This window comes from Corapipo altera, unplaced genomic scaffold (assembly GCF_003945725.1).
Source record: "Corapipo altera isolate COAL_440 unplaced genomic scaffold, ASM394572v1 46, whole genome shotgun sequence".
NCBI classification, from domain to species: domain Eukaryota; kingdom Metazoa; phylum Chordata; class Aves; order Passeriformes; family Pipridae; genus Corapipo; species Corapipo altera.
Genome location: NW_020884883.1, coordinates 3,283,488 through 3,309,928, shown reverse-complemented (window position 1 = coordinate 3,309,928; position 26,441 = coordinate 3,283,488). Strand labels below are relative to the sequence as shown.

At 36.6% G+C, this 26,441-nt stretch overlaps 1 protein-coding gene across 3 annotated transcripts in view; it reads right to left on the bottom strand.

Annotated features, from left to right (window-relative positions):
• The window catches only part of ERICH1 (glutamate rich 1), a 67,236-nt gene that overhangs the window by 13,147 nt on the left and 27,648 nt on the right, over positions 1-26,441 (bottom strand). For all 3 annotated transcript variants that reach the window (XM_027641119.1, XM_027641117.1, XM_027641118.1), the window contains exon 3: positions 25,433-25,567. In XM_027641119.1, coding sequence (XP_027496920.1) covers positions 25,433-25,567 — 135 coding nt within the window. The remainder of the gene's footprint in view (positions 1-25,432; positions 25,568-26,441) is intronic.

Below are 26,441 nucleotides of genomic sequence, written 5' to 3'. Positions count from 1 at the left end.
AGCCTGATTGACAGTATGATATAGAAGTGGGAATGAGCAGCCTGAAAATGAAAGCTAGCTGTAAAAGACATTTTCTAACAGCCTATCTTATCTTGTCTGAAAGACTAAAACGTTTCCTGCATTCAAACTGCATGATTCTTTAACAGAACAGAGGTAGAAATATGTCAAAACCCAGACTTGAAATAAGAGGATTCATTTATAGATACAGTGTATTGAATTTTGATAATGAAAAGTCAGTGCATCGAGTTTCTATCTTCAAGGAAAACCAAAAAATAATAAAAAAAAGAAAATAAAAAAATAATGATTGACATTAAGATTACCAATAAGTTAACTTTTATTTAGTAACTTCTATTATATTAGTAAGTTACTTGGTATTCATCATCAAGGCAGCTGGAGACACAAACAGATTAAATACAAAGCTTAACACAGGCTAACTAATAGCTGACTTCCTCCTGTCCAGACTAACCATCAGTATGAACACCCTGTTGGCAACTCCGTGATGGAAAAGATGAGCTTCCTCGAGTTTATCTGTACTATTTTAGTTCCTTCAGACAATGGCAGATGGAAACATTGCGGGACAGCATCCTGTAAGACACTGAAAAATGGGAGGCTGTTTACTTAGTGTCTGCAAGTCTAAGAGGATATCAAATTCCACAGCATGCCAAAATGAAGTTTGGCTCTGAGAATAAGCTGACAATGCTAGGGATTTTTAAAAATCAGGTCCCTGAATATTATTAGAACAAACTTTGGGTGTATAAAGCAGACCAAGAACAAGTCAGTCAAAGAATATCCTCTCAGCTTTGGAAATCTGTATAATGTGTTCATCACTACTCAAGTATGGCAGCTGGCTCTCCTGTTCAAGAACCAAGTCCCACAGCTGGCTTTCTGGATGTCCCTCATGGCAATTCTGCTGGGTGTTTTTGTTTTTTACTTTGTTTGTTTGTTTTCAGATTAACAGGACGTATGCCTCTCCTGATTTGTCCAGCTAGTTGAAGTTTTTTACTTCTCCCTGATATAGTGGATGGATTTTCCCTGCTAAACCATGCAGTCAATGCATAGGAATTTAATTTTGGTTCAGGATCTTGTAAGGTAAAAAAGAATGTTATTTTTAGTAACAATTAAGACATCTGCAGCTATAGTTGGACCGAGAGTGAAAAGCTGTGACTAGTGAATGCAATAAAATGTAATGGTTCGTTAAAATAAAAGCAACATTGCAAAGATCTCAGGAGCATAAAATGATGTTAATATTTTCACACTCTTTTTGGGTGGAAATTGTTTAAAATTATCATTTGAAATCAGTAAAAGAAATCTCAATTCAAAACTTCAAAACTTTTAGTAATCTGCAACACTCATGATGTTGGAGAAAATTGCAAAAGACTGGAAGCTGTTTAAGATAGGGACTGTCTTTCCGTTGTTCATTCATGCTATGTTTGTGTGTTCATAAATGAAGAATTCACACAAAACTGGCAAATGCTGCATAAATGCTGTCTAGAACAACAGAGTAGTAACTCTTGGATTTTAAGCATATCCAATTAACAGTAATGACAATAATCAGTAAAGGCAGATATCATCATCTGCATCAGTCCTCAATCCTAAATGTTTATTTGACTGTACATACAGATGAATTTCTCTTACTCATAAGTTACATCAAATTCCTGCTATAGGAGGAATTGTTATTGGTCACTACAAACAACTACCTAGGCCTATATTCTGTATCAAACAGTAGCCATACCCTGCATTCAAAAAAAGGTGAACTTTGGACTTACACAGTGGTATAATGATAGTCCTTCTTTTAAGCTTTTTACCCTAATAATTGCCATAATTTTGTTTGCTTTCTTTGATTGCTGCTGAGTGCTGGAATACTCAGTTATTAGTCATATTGTAAAATCTTACTCCTGCTTGGTAACAGTCAGCTCTGAGCCCACCATTTTGCAGGTGAATTTTGACTGGTTATTTCTTCCTAAGTGCATCACTTGACAACTACCTGTGTTTTTGACAAATCACTCAATCTCAGATTACGTTGCATCCAGCTCTTGCCTTTAGTGCAGTCGATACCTGTGTAGCCATCAGAAAACCTGATATCACTGTTCACTCATTTTACCTGACCATCTATTGAGCAAAAGCCTTCAGTTGTGACCTCTTTGTTTTGAGAGCTGCTGCGTTCTCTTCATCTACTTCCCTATTTGGGGCTTCATCTATGCCACGTCTATGTGCTCTCTTTGGGGAGGGGCTTTAACAAAAAGTAGGTGGAAATTCAAGGAAACTATATCAGCTGTAGCATTCTTATCCATATATTTCCTAGCTTTTCAAAGATTCCAAGGTATGTGTACACTTCCTCCTTGCAAACCTTCTGTGGATTTGTCCCATGCAGATCATAGGTTTTCAAGCATCCACAAATATTATTTTGCATCATAACTTGTGGTGAACTGCCTAAAGCAAACCCCAGGACTACAGGCTTGCAGCTCCCTAGATGATTTAAGAACTGTTTCAAAAAACTGGCATCACACTATCCAACCACAAAATCTCTGATAACAAGGCATTTGAAAAACAAGTAGTTATGCATCACTGTCAGTAATGCCGGCAATTTTTTTTCCTTGAATTCTTTCAGAAAGTTTAGCTGAATAAAACCTGGTACTGGTGATTTTATTTTATAATTTATTTTGTTGCATGACCATTAAATTGCTTCAATTTCACATATCCTTTCAGAAAGCCTAGGAAGAAGTGCTGCATCATGGGATTCTCTATACTTTTTTTCCACAGCTAACAGCAATGCAAACAGGATTTATTTAACTTCTTTGAAACAAGCCTCTCTAAATATTAATTCTACACCATGATCACTGTCTTAGAAGACTGGCAGACACATTGTTCCTGGTATATCAGAAGTAAGACCTATTGCCAGTTTTAGTTGTTTGTAACATTTGCTCAAGCATTCCTTCACCTGTCTTACCATGTTTTTACATTTAAATATGTTTAATACATCATTTGGGTGTGAACTCAGCTTTTTAAAGAACACCTACTTCTTTCTAACTTCCTTTACTCTGTTGTCTAGCTCTGCTGTCTTCTCACTTTCTCTCACGCCTTTCATGACAGGTGGTGGGTGCTGGCCTTGAATATCCCATATGGTGTCCTTAAGTAGCTTCCACACCACCTGGTACAACTTCCTTCTCTTCACTGACCTTTTTTAGGTTCTTTTTAGTAAATATCTTTATTTTTGTGTAGTGTTCCTTCTTGAAGAGTATCACAACTGTTGTGGATTGTTGTTTCCTGCTGTTGTTGTTTCAGCAGCATGCTGAATGCAAAGGTTGCTGTTGTGATGTGCCTCTTGTGAACTAAATGCTACACTGGATGAAGTCAAGAGTCTCCATTCCTCTCACAGCCCCACCAACCAACTTTTCACAACATCCTGATGTGGCAGTAAGGGAGAAACTGAAGATCCCATTATTACTCTGTGATGCTTCTCTGATTTTTCAGCACTGAGTATTCACAATTCCAGCTGGATACATGATGAAACAGACTCTAAGCTTGCTTTGCTTCTTGTACACTCAGTCCACACACACATTAATCTAAGGCATCCAGGAGATATTTGAAACTATTTCAATTAATAAATTAATTTCAGCAATAAGATTTTGGACCTCTTGTCACTTTATACAGAAAATTATACTTGATGAAGCCCCCAATCTTTCTTAAATAGCAACATTTCTGATAAAAACTCTGTACCACTTAATGATTAAATTTTTAAACAAAAGTAAATATTTTGACCTTTTAGTGATCCTTCATTATTTTTTAATTTCAAGCTCACTGTCTTCATTCCTTTTGGCATTTTAGGGGTGATGTGCAAACTATCAGTCAGTCCTCATTATACAGTCACTTCTTAAATGGGCTCAGCTGTGCTCCCCAAAATCACTGAGAATTATTATATTGACTCAGTGAGGAAACTAAAATAAAATCACAGAGCCGAACATATCCACAGACATGAAGGAACAGAGATCCAATGACAATGAGTAACTGTTTTGAAGGCTACTAAATCACCAATGCTCAAGAATCTTAAAGCAGCCACAAAGACTAACTGCTACTAAATACAGAAATCTTCTTAGTCTCTGGCTAAATAAGATTATGTCTTTGCATTTGAACAGAAAGTACCACCATGAATGGGAGGGGGAGAGTTATAACATTTATATTAAAAAACTGGAAACTTTTTAAACATTCGATATCACATTTCCACTTAAAAAATCTGGTTTTTGTTTTAACTTTGCAGGACACAAACACACATGCAGAGTTTTCTTTAAAGCCTTTTTTTCCCAGAAATGGTTTTCAACCAATGAATAACAACAGAAATGATAAGAAACATTGCAATCTCAAAATTCTGTGCAGCATTTAAAATGTTCTTTCCAAATATACCAGATAAAACAGCACAAAATATAAGAAGTTATTTAGACCACGGGACCACAGACTGGAAAATAGGAAATACTGGAAAACAGTTATCTACTGGAAAACAGATATCTAATTTTCCCTGGTGATAAAACAGCATGAAAGAGTAGATCTAAACTAAAGTACAATCTTTTGCACAAAAGAGCTATCTAAAAACACAGAGACATTGACATAGTAATATGAAGATACTCAACAACCCCTCAGCCCCACTTAATGAATTTCAGTCATCAAACATTTAAATATGGTACCTCAATTCTATTTTTGCAATATTTTACATTTCTTAACTTTTTACAAAGCATCGAATAAACAATTATATTTAACCCCATATATGAAAGAGTTGCCACAACTTCAATTTATTAAATGGTTCTTCCAGTAAATCCTATTTCAAAAAACTTTGGAAAAGTAAAGTCTGAAAGAATGCAAACCTTCCAAGTGTTTTACTTTAAACTATTTCCCTCATCCATTTATCTTTGGATCTTAAACTAGTAATTACATAGTTTCCAAGCAGCTTTGTAAAAGCTGGGATGTTTTAGGGCATGGATTCAGTTTACTTTTATTAATCACATTCTAAATTAATTATGTTTTAAAGCAGTAAGTAATTTCTTAATGACCAAGTTCTCTGTGTAAAATTAATCATATATATAAAGATGCAGGCAGGTAGGCTGGGAAAATGAGCAACACCATAGGGAAGATCCTGAACTGGTAATCTGTCAGTTTGTAACAGATGTGAACTTGGTGCCACGGAGCCTTCCCAGGGATGCAGGTTTGTTCCTGACTGCACGCTGCGCTGCAGTGGGCTCTGACCTGCGCAGAGCTTTGAGGTCAGGCTGCGCAGACTTTTGCTTCTAGAGTGAACACTCCAAACCAGCCTTTTACAAGGAAAGCTGGGTTTTATTAGAACAGACGCTAGAACAGTTGATTTTTTTGAGGGGGAGAAAACTCAAAATGAGGAAAATCAAAACAAAACAATAGGCACAAAATCATATCTCCAGTTTATTTGATGCTTTGTAAAAAGTTAAGAAATGTAAAATATTGCAAAAATAGAATTGAGGTGTCATATTTAAATGTTTGATAACTGAAATTCATTAATTGGAGCTGAGGGGTTGTTGAGTATCTTCATATTACTATGTCAATGTCTGTGTATTTTTAGATAGCTCTTTTGTGCAAAAGATTGTACTTGCATCTTCATAAATCAATCCTCTTTTCAGCATATCAGATATTTCCAGAGTTACAGAAAAGTCTGCAGTGTTGTCTGGGTCTCTAGGGAAAGTCCCTCTGAAGCCTGGGGTCCTGCTGTTCTCAGCACATCTGAGGACATCAGATCTCTGCTTTACATAGGGCCTGTTCCTTTGCCATCATTCCCCCACAACCTTTTTTTTTTTTCCCTCACATTCTAGAAAGTTACTCTATCTCAGCAAGAGTTTCCTCATCTCCTGAGGGCTCTGTTCTGGCTTCTCCACCAAACAGCTACAGATTTCCAAAGAATGAAACATGATATATGACATAAACACATGATTATTCATAATAAAAAACTGGAAAAAAATCCCACAAAACCCAGCTGATATCATCTGTTACAAAAATAAATGTTTGGAAAGTGATTGAAATAATTTTGTCACATGTTCTCAACAAGAAATCATGTAGTATGCATATTCTATTTTCCTAGGTATTGACCCCACTGTACATCATCTTCACACTATTAGACCACTTATTTCTAGGCTTAGTAAAATGTTACTGGGATAACATGGATCACCCTCTATCACTTCCAGGATTTCTTGTGCTGCTTCCCAAAAGTAAAGCACTTAAAATGGCAATGGGAGCACAATGACTTGTCTGTTCAGCTTAGTAAAGCATCGAGGTGTTTTTAGTTCCCATTTAAGTTGTTGAAAAATAAGAGTTGCCCTGCATCTCATTGAAGCATAGTACTGTCACCTGAAGAGAGACACATTCTTACTTTTCTTCAGTTATATGACATGATCTGTGAAATAACCCTGCTATGATAAAGGGAAATGTGTTCATCTGTCTACACTTGACTTTGTATTTCATACAATTTTAAAATCTGTCACCTGCTTGCAAAATGCAGTTTTTTTCCATCACATGTTGCCCCTCTAATCCAGATTTCTGGCAATGCTAATGCTTTTCATTTTTACTTGGTGCATTGCCTGACACCTCTACAAACTTAGTTTAATTTTTCTTTTCGACATAATAGAACTTTAGGTATAAACAGCTTTAAGTCACACACTACACATAATATGCTATGGATATGCGTATTTTTTTTCTTCTTTGATCATAGAATCATAGAATCATAGAATAGATTGGGTTGGAAAATACCTCCAAGATCATCAAGTCCAACCCCTGATCCAACTCTAATTACTATATCATGGCACTAAGGGCCATGTCCAATCTCTTTTTAAAAACCTCCAGGGATGGTGAATCCACCACCTCTCTGGGTAGGCCGTTCCAATGCCTGATAACCCTCTCTGTAAAGAATTTCTTCCTAACATCTAACCTAAACCTCCCCTGGCAGAGCTTGAGCCCATGTCCCCTTGTCCTATTGTTGGTTGTCTGGGAGAAGAGACCAACCCCCACCTGGCTATAACCTCCCTTCAGGTAGTTGAAGAGAGTGATGAGGTCACCTCTAAGCCTTCTCTTCTCCAGACTAAACAACCCCAGCTCCCTCAGCCTCTCCTCATAGGACTTGTGCTCAAACATGTGATGAACTCACATGTTTATTATTAACTGAATCTCTCACATGCTTTCGTGAACTGGCTGATGTATACTACTGTTAATCCAACTGGGAGGCAGGTAAAGTCCCTTGTTGGTGTAAAATTCCATTACTTTGGGGAAGGAATAAGGGGGTTCTACCAAAGAGAGCTTATCCTGTCACAACCACCTAACTTTAACCATACAGGTAGGATATTCTTCCTGAATGAAATACTCAGCAGCAGGTAGGAAATATGTGAGAAGAGAAATAAATTCAGGTCTAAGAAGTCCCTCTCTAGGCTTCATGATACCACAGGTATCACAGAATATTCTGAGGTGGAAGGGACACACAAGGATGAGTCCAACTTTTAAGTGAATGGCCCATATGGGGATTGAACTCATGACCTTGGTGTTGTGAGGAACTGAGCTAATCCTTTGTACATCTCCCGCTATCTAGACAGCCAATTTGGGCAGAGAAATTGCAACACCAGTCATTTGGCAGCTCTGATGTACAAGGCTATTTTATCACTGTGTCTCTGGATACAGCTTGGGGACAGACCATGGTTTGTCATAAGAGTCTCAAGCTGCACTGGATACTGTCAGTACACCCACTGTTGACTAAGCAGTTCATTTTGAAGACTTTTCGGACTTAGGGAGGACAAGGCTTCAAAGTAAACAACTTCTCCTCTGTCTTAATTTTAAAAGGATCACTTCCACTCTGACACAAGGAAACAAGTGTAACAGTGATGGTTTAACTCTTATGGAGTTTGACAGCACAGAGGGTATTTCATGTTTCCCTCAATCCTTCTGGACTTTCTTTTGCTCTTCCTGACCTTTTAGCAATAATTAATAATATATTAATAATCACAAAGGCTCACATGATTGGGACAGCAAAATAAATATTTGCAGAGAACTGGTTATCTCAAACTCCTGCCATTACAGTTTTGAGGGTGCCTTTTCAGCTAGTCAACAAAAGTTCCTTCTATTATGCTGCCAGTATTATTGCAATGCCTTTAACAGTGCTACAGTTCATCATTAAAATCTACTTGACAAATTTTTCCAGAAGAGATGCAATTACATTATCAGACTATAGATAAGAAACTTAAACAAGTGCATACAAACAAAACTCCCCCTTCTGTCCTCCTAGCCTGGTTCCACCAGGAAGTAATTAGACATGGAGTGCAAAATTGTTGCTTCCCTTTATGCTTGTAATTTGACATTATTCTTTCCAGTCTAGAATGAAAAACCATATTGCTTCCGCTTTCTGGAACTGGAGTATCTCAGCATCATTCCAATAGAGAGATATTCAGGACTTTGTGAAACCTTTAACACAACTTTACTCAGCTTTGAGTCAATCACATTGCTCCTCTGGAGTAGTGACAAGGTTACAAAATCATATTACTTGATACAGTATATCCTCTGCATTTGGGTTTCTGTGATGCCTTAATCTGAACCTTTTCAAAATCTGGAAACTAATTAGGTGATATCACTTCTTTACCCCTCACAGAGACTTTTCTTCTGGTCTTTCTCACCTGACTTAACACTTGTTGTCAAAAGGGTGTTCAGGTTTCCTACACTTAAGCAGCAGAAATTGCTTCCACCAACACTTAGGGCAGCCAAGTTATATCTGACTTTTTCCCAAGACAGCTCTACACCACAGAAAGTTTTCTGACACTAAGGGAATATTACCTTTTTATACTCAGAGCCTGATGACATATCATGCATAATTTTACTTAAACAAGAAAATGTAAAGAAGATGTTTCTTCATTTTACTTGTATAGAAGAAACAGGAGCCTTGTTGTAGGTTCCAGGTACAAGCTTGTCCCCAACATTATAAACCAACTACATAAAGATGTTGAATTTAGATGCAAGGAACACAGGCCTAAAAACAATTTTTCAATTTGCTTAAGCAGTAACAATTTCCTTAATGTTAATTAATTAACAAATACAAGGCTGGTGAAAAAAACCCCTCATTGTAAATGTGAACGTTTTGCTGGAGTCACAGACTAGAGCTTCATTCGACCTTTTCTTTTCCACCTTCAGAACACAACAATTTTTACAGCTGATTAGACAACGCAGGCTTCTCTAATAAATATATATCTTACATGATTGCTGCTGTTCCTACCTGTACAGATTATCCAACTGCTTTTTACACTATACTACTATCACTCTCGTGGCTGTATCACATGCCATACATGAAAAGTTACTGCGTATGTATAAACTCTGTGGAGTACAGGACATCAAAACTGCCTCCTTGGAAAGTAATGTTTTATAACAACTCCTGGATGACGGTTTATGAAAAAGTGCTTTCCCTTAAAAAAAACCAGAACACAACCAAATCACCAAAACCAATGTACTATGCTTTATACAGGTCCTAAAGACACAGGGGTTTATGCACCTGTTTTGATTCTTTCCAAAGGAGCTGAGAAATAAATGATGAGAAAGTGGCTCATTTTCCTTTACACTTATGAACAGCAAAGAGAAAGCAGGAGAGAACTAATCAAAATTCACTTATTTAAACCAAAAATAAATTCCAAGAAGTCTGCAGTAAGGTTACAAGCTACCTGCACATCTCATTAGCAAAACCAAAACTCTTAAGGTTTCACTGGAATGCTGGGTTTGAAATCACAAGCAATGGTTGTTCAGTCCTCCTCCTGACCTGTTCATAAAAGTCCTCTTTTGTCAAGCTGGACAAGAGGCCACACAGTACAGGTTTCTGTCTTCTCAAAGAATTAGGATTTTGACTTTAGTAGCCAGTTCCTATATTCACAGGACTTTTTTCATTCTGAAATACTAAAGAGTTCACAAAAATCTTGCAGCCAGTGTCACAATCAATAAATCTCAGCAATGGCTTTAGGTTCTCTGAAGACAAGGGCCAGAGCACTGACCCCTGTGAAAGCAGGACTGGGAATGGGGGCCCTCTGGATGGAGATAGCAGGTGCCTGGCTCTATGGTGTCGCCTACTTCTCTGGTTGAGCAACATCAAGAAAGATTACAAATGAAATTTTATTATTCACTTGTCCCCAGAAGGAGATACATGCTAATCAGGGCCTCACACAAGATTTGCTCCTGCCATTATCTCATACTGTAGCAGGTAGAGAGAACTTCCACTGTACTAGCAAGTACAGTGACACAAAAAGTTTTCAGAAGTTCACCAGAGAACAGGCTGCAAACAGCTCAAAATAATTCAGGGCTTTTCATTTACATGGCTTTTAAAATAAGCATTTCACTGCAAGCAAGTTTAAGTGTACAGAATTACTGCCATTAAAAGAGAAGGAATTAAAATAAGAGAAGTATAAAAACCTTGTAAATACACTTGAACTAAAAGACATATAAAATACAATGAAAGTTTATACAGCTCGTAACATAACTGCTAGAGGCATTTCACTTTAATAGGCATATTTATTCAAGAATGTATTTAATAGAAGAAAATGCCAGAGTTAGAGTGAAGAGGAAAAGTACTGTAAGTCACTACAGAACACATTCAAAGATTTTAATCATTGTACTTCTACTTAGATATTTTTCTGCATATGTACAAGTGATAACACCATCTCTAAAGCTTCTGCTGAAGTTCTCTATGCAAGTATTTATGGTTTTGCACTAAACAAAATATGAAGGTTATTTTCAAATGCAAACATTTCTGATTATTAATGGATTTTCCATACCATTATGATTTCTAGATATATGTCAAACAAAATACTGCAGCAGATTTTTTCCTTGGGTAATTTCTGAGATTACTGAAACATACATCTAAATTTCAAGCAATCACTAAACTACCTTACAACCAGCTTGAAATGAGAAACACACACACATATGTAACACTTATGAAATAAGGAAATACTGCATACTGTATTTGATAGTCTTTAATTTTTCCTTGACATATTCTTCCCTTTCAGAGGAAAAAAACTCTATCCAAGGCTGTATAACACTGACAATTAAAGGTTCCACCCATCAACAGCATATTCAAGATTATGGTACCAATATCTGAGCAGCATTTCAGAATTGCCTGTCTGTACTTACTTCACCAGGTACCTGTATGCTCTCCTCAAGAAACAGTAATGGAGGTAAGTGCAAGATTTCCACTGGCAAGTGCTACAAAGGAGAAAGCAGATGCCAAGAAAACCTGGCATTTTTTCTCAGGATGAGAAAAGCTGGCAAAAAAAGACAAGATTAAATGTGGATCCTAAGATGAAAGTGGAAAATTTGTATCATTGGTTTATTATTTTAAGCCTTCCCGTTTATCCCAAGGCTACATATTTTTATTTCTTAAGGAGCTGTAAGAAGCACAAATTAGTATTTCTCTCCTCTACAGTGTCAACCTATATATGAAATAAAGAAGTACTGAACAAAGAATCAATCCTTTCTTTTCTCTAGCAGAAGAATGAGAAGGATAGAGATTATGTTCTTTTTAGTAAAAATGCCACAGTTCAGCTAAGGTATTTAACTGCCATGTAAAAGTTACCATAATACTCACTCCCCTTTCCAGGCTCAAATAAAAAGAGACTGCCTTCTCCAAATAGAAAGTTTGATCCTAGCCAGACTTTATTATAGTCACTTACTGAAACATCACCAGATGCCTCACTCTTCTAATTACACATGCAGTTTGGTAGAGTATTGTCATATGCTTCAGTGAAGAGCTGGGAAAAAACCCCAGGTCCATGCACATAGGTGTTGTATTGCAGCAGTTCAGGGTATGAAGTGTTACAGACCTGCAGACCAGCCTGGAGCCTGCAGCAGTTGCTGCCTCTCTGTGCTGATCTATCAGCACTGGCTCAATATCAACCCCATTACTATATGCATATTTTTGCTCATGTATTTATATGTTTGGGCTTCCACAGCAGAATCTTTACTATTTTACATAGCTTGTGATAAGAGAAGTGCATTGATCTGAGCGTTCAGTAAAGTTGGGTTCTCTGAGGAATGACTCTTAATAAAGGTACATAATTATGCTACCTTGTCTAAAAGTTAATGGAGAACAAATTTAAATCTAAATTAAGTATACAAAACCTAAGCCTTTTTAGTACATTGGATGAAGGCTGGAAAAGAACAGGTGCCACACGAGCACGAGAACTACTTAAAACATCTTTGCTGTATTTGCTGCTTCCTCTAGAAAGCTAGTTGAGTAACTAGAGACATAGTTGCTGTATTTATTAATATCCACTTCTCATAAAGTTTCACAACAAATCATTTTCCTGTCAACTAAATGCTGCATACCTTTGTCGTTTTTGGAAATTTTATCTTCTACATTGTTTGACAATGGGAATAAAACATATGTAGCAGACAATATTAGCTTGTAACTCTCATCTTCAGAAACACAGTAACCAAAAAATTAGGTAGAGATATTCGTCCAGACTGACAAAAAATATGTCCACTTGTAAAATCTCGAGAAATGCTGATCTACTACTGGAGTTGAGTGCATACCTAAATATAAACAAAATGGAACAGTTTGTGAGCACACTGCAAACCTAAGCCATCCAGATAATAAAGTACCTAAAGATGAATTTAAGATAGAAGTGTGAAAGGAATCAAGCTCATCATGCAGTAAAGATGTATCTTTTTTCTTAAATGTGTGCTAGGCTCTCCTTAAGGTGTGGCAACCATTACAGTTGCCAAGCTACAAAAAACAAAGCTACAAGCTACTAAAACAAATGTTTTATCCAATATTTTATCTGGCATTGTCACAGTGCAATGGCTATTTGTTAGTGAAAAGCAAAGCAACAAAATAAATTTAATGTTGTGGGTAGATGTGCAAGATTCTGATATCCAGTTCAGTGTTACACTCACACCATGGTCCTGTTCTAAAAATAGCACCACCATGTCACTCACTGAGAGTAATGTACTAAACAGATTTGAACTGGCAGAACCTGTTTTTAGCAGTCAGGACATTAGCTCCTGAGTGCTCCTGACTCCTGGCATTTTTCATCCTGTTCTACACACCTTAAAATACTGAACAAGTTGAATTTATCAGTGAATTAGCTTATGTTGCATTCTCTCAATGTTCCTAACATTTATGAATTATTTTAAATAAAATAAAAAAGCAACTTAGAGAAACCTTTCACTCATGTTTATCCAATTGGATTAGTGGAGAATTGGTATCATCAGCCTAACTAAGCAAAAATAGTTGCATAAAACTGCTTCTGAATTCTTTCCTACTCTACAGGAAGATGCAGAGAGAGTGTGTTGGGTGAGTTTCATGTAAGTGTTTTCCAAATATCATCAACTCATCCAGAAATAAATAGCTTTGAGAAAGTAAGGTCACTCAGTTCTTATGGAAAAACACAGATGTAGGCAGAACAGATAGGAATTCACACAAAACTTCACCTGTCATTAGACCAGCCACACCAAGACTGGATTTTCAAGACAACTGTTTAAACTATCTGCATCAAGGAAAGAAGGAAAGTGTCAGATGTTGGCAGTGTCCTAAACATCAATGAAGGCCATGTGCCCCACTACACCTCGACAGAGTTAGATGCTAACTGTAAACTGCAGACTCAGTCAGGTCAGTACAGCTGTGCTGCTTATACCAGCACAGAGTCTGAGCACACTCAGATTTCAAGAGAGAGTCTGTGAGATGGATCACTATCAGCTGGATACAGCCAGAGGTGCAGCTGTTGGAAGTGATTTGTTCTGTATCAGGAGAGACTGCCTATTTGCCCTGATGCCTGCCCCACAGCTGCACACTGCCAAAGCAGCTGGGAAATGGAACTACGAGTACAGAGATGCAGCAGCTTTGGTCAGCCAGAACAAGCTGTTCAAAGCAACTGGGGATCCTTGGAATGCACTTAGATTGCCTGGAGTGCATTTTGACTAGATTTCAGCAATTCATTTGTGTATGCTGGTATTTCTGTCTTTTGCTATAGCAACATCCATTTTTTTCTGCCCTCCACAGATGGCTGGAAAGAAAGAGGGTGAGTGAGGTTGAAGCACGGCATGGGCAACACACATCCTATACTACTGAGCCTACAGTGAAGGAAGGGGCTTTCTTCCTCTCCAACAGTCTACAATACAGAAGGCTCTGATGAATTATGCCCTGTTAGTTATTTGAAGCCTAATTATAAACCAATTTCCACTTGCAGGGATAAAATGGAAGGAAAATAGCATGAAACTAGCAAATAAAATTATTTAGCAAATGTAATGGGAATGGGAGACGGAGGATGATAATCAAAGCTTCCTTGGCAAAGGTTACAATTGTACTGAGGGTTGTTCAGTACTTGAAAAGACTGCTACCTGTAAACTTTGCAGAGGGCAGTAATCAAAGGCAAAGGATATGAGATCAAGAAATTTCCCAAGTAGAGACGGAATGGAGACAGACTACTGGAAGCCATATTAATGTGTGTCTGTAAGCCTTCAAGTTGCCATAAATTACAACTATTGCTACAAAAGATTAACAATAAAATGAAGATGTGAGGTAGGCCTGATTCTGACTTTCAACATCAGACACCATCATACATCTCTATGTCATACTAAATGCTTACATAAAGGACATGGTTAATACTATACACATTCTTTTTCCTGCCGTCTTCATTTTCCTTGTCCACTCAGCCACACTGATTCTAAGCCCCTGCATGTTAGAAACAGGTTTTGTACTCTTACATTGTCAAGAGTATTTAAACAGCAGGGTAATATGAATGGAGAACTTCTATTCTTACAAAAGGCTTTCCTTTCCCCCTGCTCTCTATTTTATTTTGAATGGGAAAATTAAAAACATACTGCATTGAAACAAGTCTTGTTAGAAAGAAAGAGTAACATGGGCCCTTACAGCAAGAGGATGAGCCAGGGTCACATTCTCATGCTTAATATTCAACAAGTGTGTTGTCTATCGGTGGATATTTGGATCTTGACACATAGGACAGCAACATGTTGCTGTGATTCAATACTAACAGGTTCATAGGCAATAGCAGAGCAGTGGAGGTTAGAATTTTATATGGAACCAACTACATAACTGATAGCCAAAATCAAAATAACATGTATATTAAGAGTGATCAGAAGCATCTCAACATCTACAAAACATATTTCCTGCTTTAACATGTGATGAACTGAGATTCAGAACAATGAAGCACTTAGAGCCCAAGTTGTCTTCTGCCTTTCCCCTTCATCCAGCCCCCTACTGACTTCACCAAGGTGCTCCATGATGATTTAACTACAAAAGCTTAGGTCTTGATTATGTTTTCATTATGAAACAAGGAGATGAAAGAGGTCAAGCAGTGTCAGATTTCCAAAGTGTTGGGTGTCTGCTCAAGTGAGGTAGAATTACAACAGTGCTGTCTTTTTACTGGGGTCTAAGGTGGTTGTTGGTGCTGTTCTCTGTTTCTTTTCCTTTCCCATCAGTTCCTTACTGTGACTATGAGGACAGGAAGCCTGCAACATGGCTTCGAGAGAGTAGAAAGGGGGAGCATGCTCCTGCTGAGAGGGAAGAACTGACTCAGTGGGTGGGGAGCAAGAAGAGAAAAATGATATGCAGTCAGGAAAGAGGAGAAAATAGAAAGTCAGTGCCTCTTCGTTCTGTGAGGTTCATCTATTAGAGGAGAGGATGCTCAACAAAAATGTTTGTCATCACTGTAACTTAAAAAAAAAAAGCAAAAAGCAAGGAAAAAAAAAGTCAGAGATAAAGGCCTTAATTCCACCTCCTCCTGCCACACATACTATCACCTGACTAGCTGAACCCACTTTAATCCAATTACTTTCAGACTTATGGACATGGAACAAGAGGAGATTCAGTTTGAGATCCTGATTGTATCACAGAGGAATAAGAAAAACTGAAGGGCAAGAACCACAAGAAAGTGAAGGTAACTGCCAAAGTCAACATGTCTCATTAAACATGCACTTCTTGGCGAGTTCTTACTCAGCTTAAGCACACATCTGCCCTCTGGGTTCCAACCCAGCATTCTCTTTCCTCTGTTAAAATGTAAAGGCATAAACTAGGATTAGGGGTATGTTGTTTTCTGCACTACAGAAACACACAGGAATGAGAGCTCATTTCAAAGGTACATTTTCTTATTCAAATACTTGAGGCTTTTTCAGAAGTACACAGAAACTAATACAGCATCTGTACATGTGCTTTATTTACAATTATAGAAATATAAACCAAAGATCTTTAATAAACCTTTAACATGCAGCCATGGCTAAAGTAAATCATTACGAGTGTACTAACATTAGCATGTGCTTTGTTTTTTTCCTTAATACATTTTCAGCATTTATACCCTTTCCTAACACCACACAAAAATGTGAACTAAATATTTGGGGCAAAATTCTTTTCCATTCCACTCCAAAATACATTTTTCAGAGGTTTTTTGGGGTTTGTGAGTTTTCGTTTGATTTGACAGGGTGTCTACTAACGTCTTCATGTTAGAAACTATCACACCAGAATTACTGAAGACTTCAGTGACATTAAAAGCTCCTGATTCGTACCATGAGTTTTGCAATAGTTCCATATGCTTGTGGTTGTATCGTCATTTAGAAAATGTAAATAGTTACAGACAGTGGTAGTTAGAAATGACTGGTTTCTACATTGTATATAAACCTAAACTAGTGATTCACACATCTTAAATTGATAGCCCAATCCTGTGTTTAAAACCCTCAGTGGACAGTGGGGAATTTCTTGTTATATTTCACACTCACCCTCAGGAGGTTCAGACTTTGTTGTGAAATCAAGAGAGGCGATTACCCCATTCTAGATGGCTGCTTGCCAAATCACTGAAATTGCTTGTAACACTGCTACAGAATACTGGTGGTCTGGAAATGTTTTCCTCTAAGTGCCTGCCCCAGCTACACCTACCTCAAATGTTTATTGTTTGTATCACAGGTAGTACACCAGAAAGATTTCCAAAAAGCTGTGAACACACTAGTCAGCTAGCTTTTGCAACACGAGTACATCAGCAAGCATCTTCTTCCAAGCATACACTTAATTCCTTGAAATTAAGTAAGATAAAAGTTAAACACAAAACTAGAATTCTGGACAACTCTTAAATCATGTGACACTTTAAAAAGGAAACCTTCTCCTATTCAGATAGAAAAGGATTTAAAGATTTTCCAAAGCAGTATTAGGGAATTTGATTTAAGTCTTTCTTAACCTTTAATTGAATTCCAGTGATGCAAGTCAACCGATAACAACGTCAGTGTAATATGAACAGTACTGGACCTAGATGTTTATTTTTTAAAAAATTAAGCCAAAGATAACAAATGATTCAATACTTTATCTGAACTCTGAAAACAAAAATGGTTCTCTAATCTTATTCAATTTCAGAAAGAAAACTGTGGTGATATCATCTATGAAAGAATGTCATTGCATCTATCAACAAATACAAGGTCTGCCGAGAGGACATTCAAAGAGAAGATGTGCAGTACAGATTCTTCAGCTATAGCTGTCCAACACCTCTATTTGTTTGGGGCATCTTTCACTGTAATTGGTTCCAAAACATCAAGTGCATTCAAGCTGAAGAAGAAACAGGTTGTAGAGAAGAAAGTTCCTTAACCTCCCAGACATCTCTTCTTCCAAGTTATTGATTAATCTATAAACACCACAACACTAAGAAAGGGCTTATAGTAACAGCCTTAACAGAGGTGTCATTGTTGCTACAGTTTGCTTTCTGATGATGCCATACACATGAGACTTCCTGAAGCTGCTGGGAGTTCAGGAAAATCTGCCATTCACAAACTGGGAGTCATACACTATTTTCTGCAAGGACAATGCTAAACTACAGAATGTTATCACCTAAAATTTTATCATGTACAAATATATTGTTTTAATACTAAACAGTGACATCTAAACTGTCAGAGAATTAAAACCAGAAAACCCAAAATTAACTAATAGAATTCATTAATAGAAATTTAAGAAAAGACTTAGCCTATCTATTAGAAATATAAGAGTCAGAACTCTTAGTCACTGTTTCTTCCTTGCTGAATTACTGAAAACCACTTTTTAAACTCTTTCACAAGCAAGTTTTCAACCTGAAAGTCCATACCATCCTTACTAGAAAAGGAAATACCCATGCTAACAAGTCTATGGAAAAGGACGACAGAGAAGCAAATCTCACAGCACAAGTTTTAGAAGTAGCTGAAGTGAAACAGAAAAACTCTTTTTTTTCAGCAAGTTGTAAGAAAAATCTGCACACTTGCATATCAATCATATTCACTTATTCATTGAAATATGATTTGGTGCATCTGTGTTGCAAAACACTATTATATTAAGAACTGTACTTCAGCATCTTTCATTATTCAGGCATATTTTATGACAGGCATAAATTAGACAGGATTTTTATCTGTAACAATTCTTTAATAGGTTTGTTATTCCATTAAAAAAAAGGAATAAATCTGGAAAGAATTCTATTACTTTTTGTTTGCAAATGCCCAATTCTTACCCCTAAAGTGCCACAATTCCCATAATTTGTCTTGCTACCAGCTTTGGATATTCAACACAGAAGTTGCCACAAGTCCATCCATGAGCAGCAGACAGAACACACTACAAAACAACCTGATTCATAGGAGGATTTTTTTATAGCTTTTTCTTTCAGATATAAGATTCAGAAAAGCAATTATAAGTGTTCTTAAACTCCTTTGGCTTCAAGATAAGTTGAGTTTATTTCATGTTGAGTTCTTACTTGAACTATTTTATTTAAAATAGGCAATAATAGTCATCGAGCACTGTTAAACGTTTTAATTTACAGTTAAGAAGTACTAAGCAAACAATGTATATTGTAACATCACTTAGATAACTGCAGACATGAATTAGAAAAAGATTTTTTTAATGAAATATTTCTTTTAACTTTTTTCTACTGTAACACCCTCTGATTAATTTGAAAACACATCTAAAACTCTGATACAGTATTAGATTCTTCAAGGGTAAAGAATTCTGGGCAATCTGTTGTAATTGGGATGCTGGGACATACTTTAATCACATGGTATGTAATGGCAAATGTATTTTTGGGGAAAAATAATACTTAGAGCTTTTGATACACTATTCTTGCAACACATACAGCCTATGAACTCACAGATTTTGAAATATGGTTTGAGACAACTTAAAAAAGCCAAAAAGCCTGCTGTGGGAACTGGCAGGAAGCTTGCACCTGCTTGGTTTTTTCATCAGTGATTAACATTAAAATTACTGTTGACATTGAAAAAAATAATGAAAATAGGAAAGTTATATATAAGCACTACTTGGGTTCTAAAAAAACCCCAACAAAATCAACCAAGCAAAAAAACCCAGACACTAAATCCCACAAATTTTAAGTATGGTCAGAATATCAGAATATTTTAAGCATGGTCAGAATTTCAGCTCCTGCTGAAATGCTGTGGCAGAAAAACATTGATGCAATTTTCTTACCTATTAAAACCAAAACCAAACCCCAGACTTGTGGATAGAAATACAACGACTATATCACACAGAATCACAGAATATTCTGAGTTGGAAGGGACCCATAAGGATCATCAAGTCCAAATCTTAAGTGAGTGGCCTATAAAATATTATATGAACATATGGCCTTGTTGAAAAAATAAATACTATCAGCAGTACTGGAGTTTATATTCTTAAAAGGATGTTGTGAAATGGGAGTTATCTAGAAGAGCTACAAAAGTGACTTGAGGATTGAAGCAAACATCTTAGAGTAATACACAAGCGAATCTGTTTAATTGAAAAAGATTGATGGCGACTTGATTACTGTTTTTCTTTGCAGGAAGAAAATACAGCTAAATAAATACTGCTAAATAAATACTCCTCTTTAAATGGAGGAAGGCAGAAAAAACCCCCATTTTCAAATATTCTTTTTGGTTTTGTTTTTGATTAGAGTGAGGCCAATTAACTGTAGCACCAGAAAGCAGTGGAGCCTCTGCGACATCCTTGAAATGTGAATAGGTTTTTTTGTTTGGTTGGTTCTTTTTTTAAATGCAACCTGCTAAGCTCAATATGGGGTAAGACCTCTCTAGCAGGTAGAGAAGATTAAATTATACGGTCTAATGATTCCTCTAGTATGAAGGCTATAAAAAGATTCATAATTTCAGTGGTGCTACCTGCCAGTGAAAAAAATTTGCTGCTGGCCTTAGCTGCTCAATATCCATTGTTCCCTCGGTGTGCTATCAGTTCTGTAATGTATTGCATTCCCAACCACTTGCCAAGAACCTAAGTAGTCAACAAATGGTTCACACTAGCACCACTTAACAACAAACATGAGCTTAAAGCCTCATTAAGTCTTCCTAAAATGGTTGCCTTAAACCTTAAGTGAATCAAGAGACTACAGAGAGGTCAGAGATTGCCTGATCATGCCTTAACCAAAACTACCTTTTGCTGACCAGAAAGTGCAAACATTTTTGCCAGCAGAACCAAAACCAAGAAATGTAGTAGCTTTTAAGAGACTGGTTAAGGACCCCTCCCCAACGTTGCTATTCTATACTGACAACACTAAGAATTTCCTGGTATGTATCTCACTTAAATAACTAATTTACTTGTATATATATGAGACAGATCTCTAACTTCCTTCCTTCAGCTTAGACCTCTTGCAGCACCAGTAATGATTCTCTGCAGTATTCCCCTTTCTGACAAAAACAAATAAAAAAAGCAGAAGTCCAAAGGGCAGCTACATTAACAAATAACTCATGTGCCTCTTTCATATAGAATTGCAGAGCCTGAGACCAACCAGCGAATTTAACCAGGAGAGGAAGTGTCCCACAGAAGTACCACTTTTCACATTATGTCAGATTTGTCAGCTGTCAAAAGGTAGGAAAAAAAAAATCAGTTGTTTGCTTCTATTTCTCTAACTTGACTTCTCAGCGTGACAATGAAGCATCCAAACTGGATTATTCCTCCTAACTAGAATTCCACCTCATAACCTACCCATTAGGACAAAGCTCAGCCAGGTCTTGCTCCTTCTGTCTATATAACAGGCTTCACAAAAGGAGGAAGGTTGTTATCAAGATAGTAACAACAGCGTAGTATCAGACGAATACCACACTGTGGTTCCAAACTAAGAAGGAAAAACGAGTGAGACTCGACAAGAGCAAAAAGAATGGGTTATTAAATTAAAAATGAAAAAAAATCCTAAGAACCTTTTTCTTTGAGTTCTCTTTATCTGCTCTTCCAGGTGTCCTCAACTATTGCATATTACTGAACTCCTACATGCACAGTTTTTATCTTCTACAGTCTCCGGGGCAGGAATTTGCTCTGCCATAAATCTAAGAACCACCAAATATCACTTTGTGATGCTACATAAAAATATGGATTTAATATTAAAGCACTTTTGAGAGAAATTATAATCCAGCATACTGTTTTGTGCAAAAATAAAATAACTTTATATGTCATATTCTATTATCATAGCTTCAATTACAGTATCCCAGAAGAAACACTGCTGGAGAAATAAAATCAGTTTATCTTTTAGAAGGAATAAGGTTACATTTTTAGCATTCATACTTTAATGCAAGATAGTGTTTCCTATTGTTTTACCTGTCTTGAAATAAGAAGCAAGACCCCCACAATTTTACTTCATCTTACGAAAGTAAAAACCAAAACAAAAGTACTGTTTCCTAGAAAGTTAAGGGACACGTAACTAAAGTTTTCTGGATTCTCCTTTCATACAGAAAACCCTTTTAAAAGTGATGGTGGATCTTTCAAGTGACTACTCTTGAAGAAGCATTTCTCAATAAATAGGTAATGAAAATAAATTAATTTTTATCTCTGATTTAAGAACTTTAAGATATGAGAATATTGGACTTACAACCAGAATTTGATGGATAATAACTTATCTGTAGCTTGAAAATTACACATTTTAATGCCCTTGCCAAACATATAAAGTCTACCTCTAAACAAGTTAGCAATGCATTAACACGTACCAAGGTCAGTACGAAAATAATGTGAAAAACAAAAGAAATTCTCTGGATTATTTCCTCCCCTGACTGTCTACTTCTTGTTACTCAATTCAATCAAAAGAAGGCTGTCATAGTGATTCAATTCATACAAAACAGTCCAGGGAGTTTTTAATAATTAGATGTTCAAGTCTATTTTATTATTCCAAGAATGTTGGATAAATGTAATGTTCATTATTTTCTTGAAAGATAAGAAAGACTCTTAGATTTTTCTTCTCATTACTACAAGTTCATCAATCACCTGCTTACATGAAGGAAACAAACCTGCAACAGCAGTTTTATTCTCCTCACCTCTGGGAAATGTAAAAGAGAATCCCACAGGGAAGCAGAGATGCTTCACAAAACTTTGAATCTCGATGCCATTCGTCATTCACGCATCATCACAAGGTGACTGTGTAATGTTAAGGGCATAACTACTCACAATTTATTTGACAAAACAAGAAAAGTATTTAAAAGTATTTAAAAAAATATTTGAAATGCTAAAAATACATACAGAGACAGACGGAGAAAGACATACTGAAATATTCACACAGACCTGCTTTTTTTTCTCCCCCTCTTGTTCAAAAGCTGGTGTTTCCTAAAAAATTGAGCATGCTGTGTATATGCTGGGTAACAAAAGGTTCCCATGCTATCCTTTTCTAGCCTTTGAGTCCAGAATTAAGGAAAATAAATTATGTGGAAACTCAAGCAAAAAAAAAAAGCAATCTGACTCAAAAATAATTTCATTGTTTATCAAACTTGTCTTATGAAAATAATCTATTTTAGCATTTAAATTTTTTAGTTGCAACTTACTTATATATCAGTGTGATTTGCTATGTCTTCTCAATAAATTAAGAAAACAAAATCTGTGTCTATCTGAATTAATAACAAGATTGTTAAGAAGGATAGATGTGCCATGGCTGATATTTTATTGCATTAATCTATGAAAGAATGAAGTATTCAATCATTAAAATATGAATTTAGCCATCAACTGTTTTTGAGAAATTGTTTAAAAGTTAAAGTTAATTAAAATTATAAATTAAAACAACTTCTTGTCAGCTCTAAAATATTTTTTGAGTTGTCCATTATTATTACTCTTTAAATTAGTTCCATTATGGTTGATACTGTCAGGATGAAATTAATGTTGTCCCTCAACCTTGCAAGATTAGCACAGATCTCCAATTCTGAATCTGTATTTAGACAAAACAAATAAGGGTCTAAACTTCAGCAAGAAAGATCTAGTATTAAAGGGTAGTGAAACACTAGAGCAAGTAGAAAAGAGCACGTAAGAAAAAACTGCCTATGAGGAGGTTTTTAAGAACAAATTAGGCACATCCCTGGCAAGAATGACATTTACAGTCAAACCTACCATGCAAGGAGAATCAATGATTAAAAAACTTTACTTCACACTTATTTTCTCTTGATTCCATGATAAACTGCAAAGTCAAATAACAAACTAATCCAAAAATAAGTCTCCCAAAATTCCACATCAATTTGTTAACTGTTGAAAAAGTGGTTGAAGTCCAAAACCTACTCTTGTTGAACACTGAACTTGGGATCAGCTAAAAGAGCTCTCCATCCAACAGTCCATACTGTCACTACACAACATCAGAATTGTACTTACCGCTATCATAGTTGAGCATGTTTGTTTTGAAATACTAAGGGAAAAGATTAAATCTAGAAAATGAACCATTATTCAATATTCTATCCACTGAAAGACCAGGCCAAGTATTTATACTACTTTAAAAAGAGACAACATAATGCAATCCTAAATTCTGTTCTGCTTAACTGCTATGCAATACATCAACATCTAATATGCACCTGATTTACACACAGATTTTGAACAGCAGCTGAGTAAATCTGCCACAAAAGTTCCATGCTAATACCTTAATAAAGAGGTTGCAGCAGTGTTCAGACATCTGTATTCTAGTGTTTCATTTAAAAGCAACGTAAGTCCCTGTATAAAACTGAATGTTATAGGTCCATTTACCCACAAAGTATTACGAGACTTCATTTAGTTTTATTAGCAAAATACAGAAGGGGAAACTTCCCTCTAATATCTAAGAGGAAAGAACACCAAATAATAAATGGAGATTATATGGCATGGAGGGAGAGAAATGGTGCTTCAGGATCAGAATAAGCAGCTTGAATATGACAAGTTGGGAAAAAAATCCAGTGAACTGCCCAAAGACTAAACAAATTTAAGCATCGCCTAGAAATAGTTTTTGGACTCAGAACATGAATCCCATCCAACAGAGAAAAGAGCAGCCTAGAAGCTGTACATCCATAATCCAAAAGGTATCAAGATCTACTCTCACATTACTCTGATAAAGTTACTTCTTTGTCACTCAAAATATGGTCTTTAAACCACTTCAAGGAAGAACATTCTTGATGCACGACCAGTCACGCTGTATTTTGCTTCAGTCTCTTAAGCTACTTTGATAGCTTTACTTGTATCCACATTCTGAATGGAGCTCAGAACAAAGTACAGACCCAATTTCCAACTGAAAATTCACCCCTGTGGGTCCTGTCTGCAGAGGCAAGCAGCTTTTGCCTTTCCATATATGCAGGTTATATCAGAGATTTTCCTTACATTTAAGGCAGTCTCCAGGCTGAAATAGATACAGTACTTTAATAACCGCTGCTTATCAGGTGTTTTACTTCAGCTGCTTTACCTGTGTATTTTCTTTGCTGTAGAATGCCCCTAGCAGCAAATGACAGTGATACACCATTTTGGACAAACATACATCCACAGAAACACAGTAACTGAAAAAAACTGAACGAATTTGTCTTGTCTAAGCTTAGAACTTTTTTTTTTTTTAAAGACAGACGGAATCAATTTATTCTGGCAATGGCATTCAGAAAACCATGTATTTAACTGAGCCCAACTTAGAGCTCACTTTACAGATTCTGTGCTTCTTCTCTTGTATTCTTTGACAACCTTAAATATTGGTTCTGAAGTTACCTGGTCACAGTTTCTCATCAGAAAGCCTCTCAAAACTAAAGAATTGGTGTTTCCCTCCACCAACACCAATGATGAATGTCTGTTCTAACTGAGAGAGGTAAATTTGAAATGTTGTTGAGTCTTTATCCAATTTCTCAGAATATCAAGAGTAAGACTTTGTAAAACAGCTTTATCCATCATTTATCTGTAAGCAGGCATAATATGAATATACATGTGCCACTTGAGTGGGAGGAGCTAAAGACTTTGTCCTCAGTTAGAATTTATGGCACTTCAGCAAGATCCGTGGCACTGTATGGCTATAACCAAATGTTGAATCTAGTCGTGCAACACTTAACAAGGGAGGTGAACTCATAGGGATGTACATCCTCATTTTGCTTATGTTGCAAAACAGTGACACCCGCTGGCAGCAACAGTTTAAATACTTAATTGTTGCAGTCTGAGTCTACTTGATAAGAGTTGCTAAGAAGTTTATCTTGAGAAAAATTTATCACAGTAACAACCATAGAAACTTACCTGTTGAGTCAGCACTACTGCCTGAGTTTTCAGAAACTGCACTACTAATAGCATCTGGAGTAGCTGCAACATAACCCTCTGGAGGAAGATCCACTTTGTAAATTCTTCTTGGAGACATAATTGCATCATCACTACCTACAAAACAGAAAAAAACCCAAATATCTGCCTCAATATTGGTCCCACTAGAGATTTTCTCAAATGTTTTTCCAACCATGGCAATAAGTGTTCTTGAAAATCCTTACAGAGGGTCAGGTGTGGAACACTGAAATTATCCTACAACGAACAAAACTGCACCAAATTTGGTAGCAGCTACAAATAAGTAATTACTCCATGGGTTAGTTCTTTCCACCAGAAACATTTTTTTTCCTTTGTATGAGGCAAATCTTCTGCTCTAACTTTAGAAGACACTTACAGTGATATTTTAAGAGAGATTCTAAACATTTTTCCCCATTCAGCATGAGCAGACATTATTTCTTTAAGAACTGTTTCACAAAAGATGGATGGATGGAGAGATACAAGCTGATTATGCAGTGACAGAAGCGACAGAAAAAGAATCACAGAACTGTGGTTTGCCCATTTGTAGACCTTTTAAACACAGCCTATCCTGTTCTAGAGGATGCAAAGATAAAGGGAGTTTGAAAGCCACACTTGACTAAGTCTCAGCAGGGCCTGCTCATCCCTGCTGTGCTTCTTTCTGAGAGGGGGAGGAAGGGGAAGAGCCAAGGGCCAGCTTTCCAACTATTTTATTGTATAGGAAACTACTTGTGGTGATGGCAGCAGTCTCATTTTGTAGGATTCCTTTCCTGTTTAAAAGGTATTTAAAAATATATCTAAGAGCATCAGTAGAAACCTCTCCTGTGTTCACCAGACAAGCAGCTCTGTAGGAGTGGCAGAGACACATCTCTGCTCCAGTTAAACGAAAACAGTCCAAATATCAGACTGTATTTCTTTTGCTCAGTAGTGACAACAGCCAACCACAGGGAGAAAACAGCCTTTCCAGAAGGCCGGA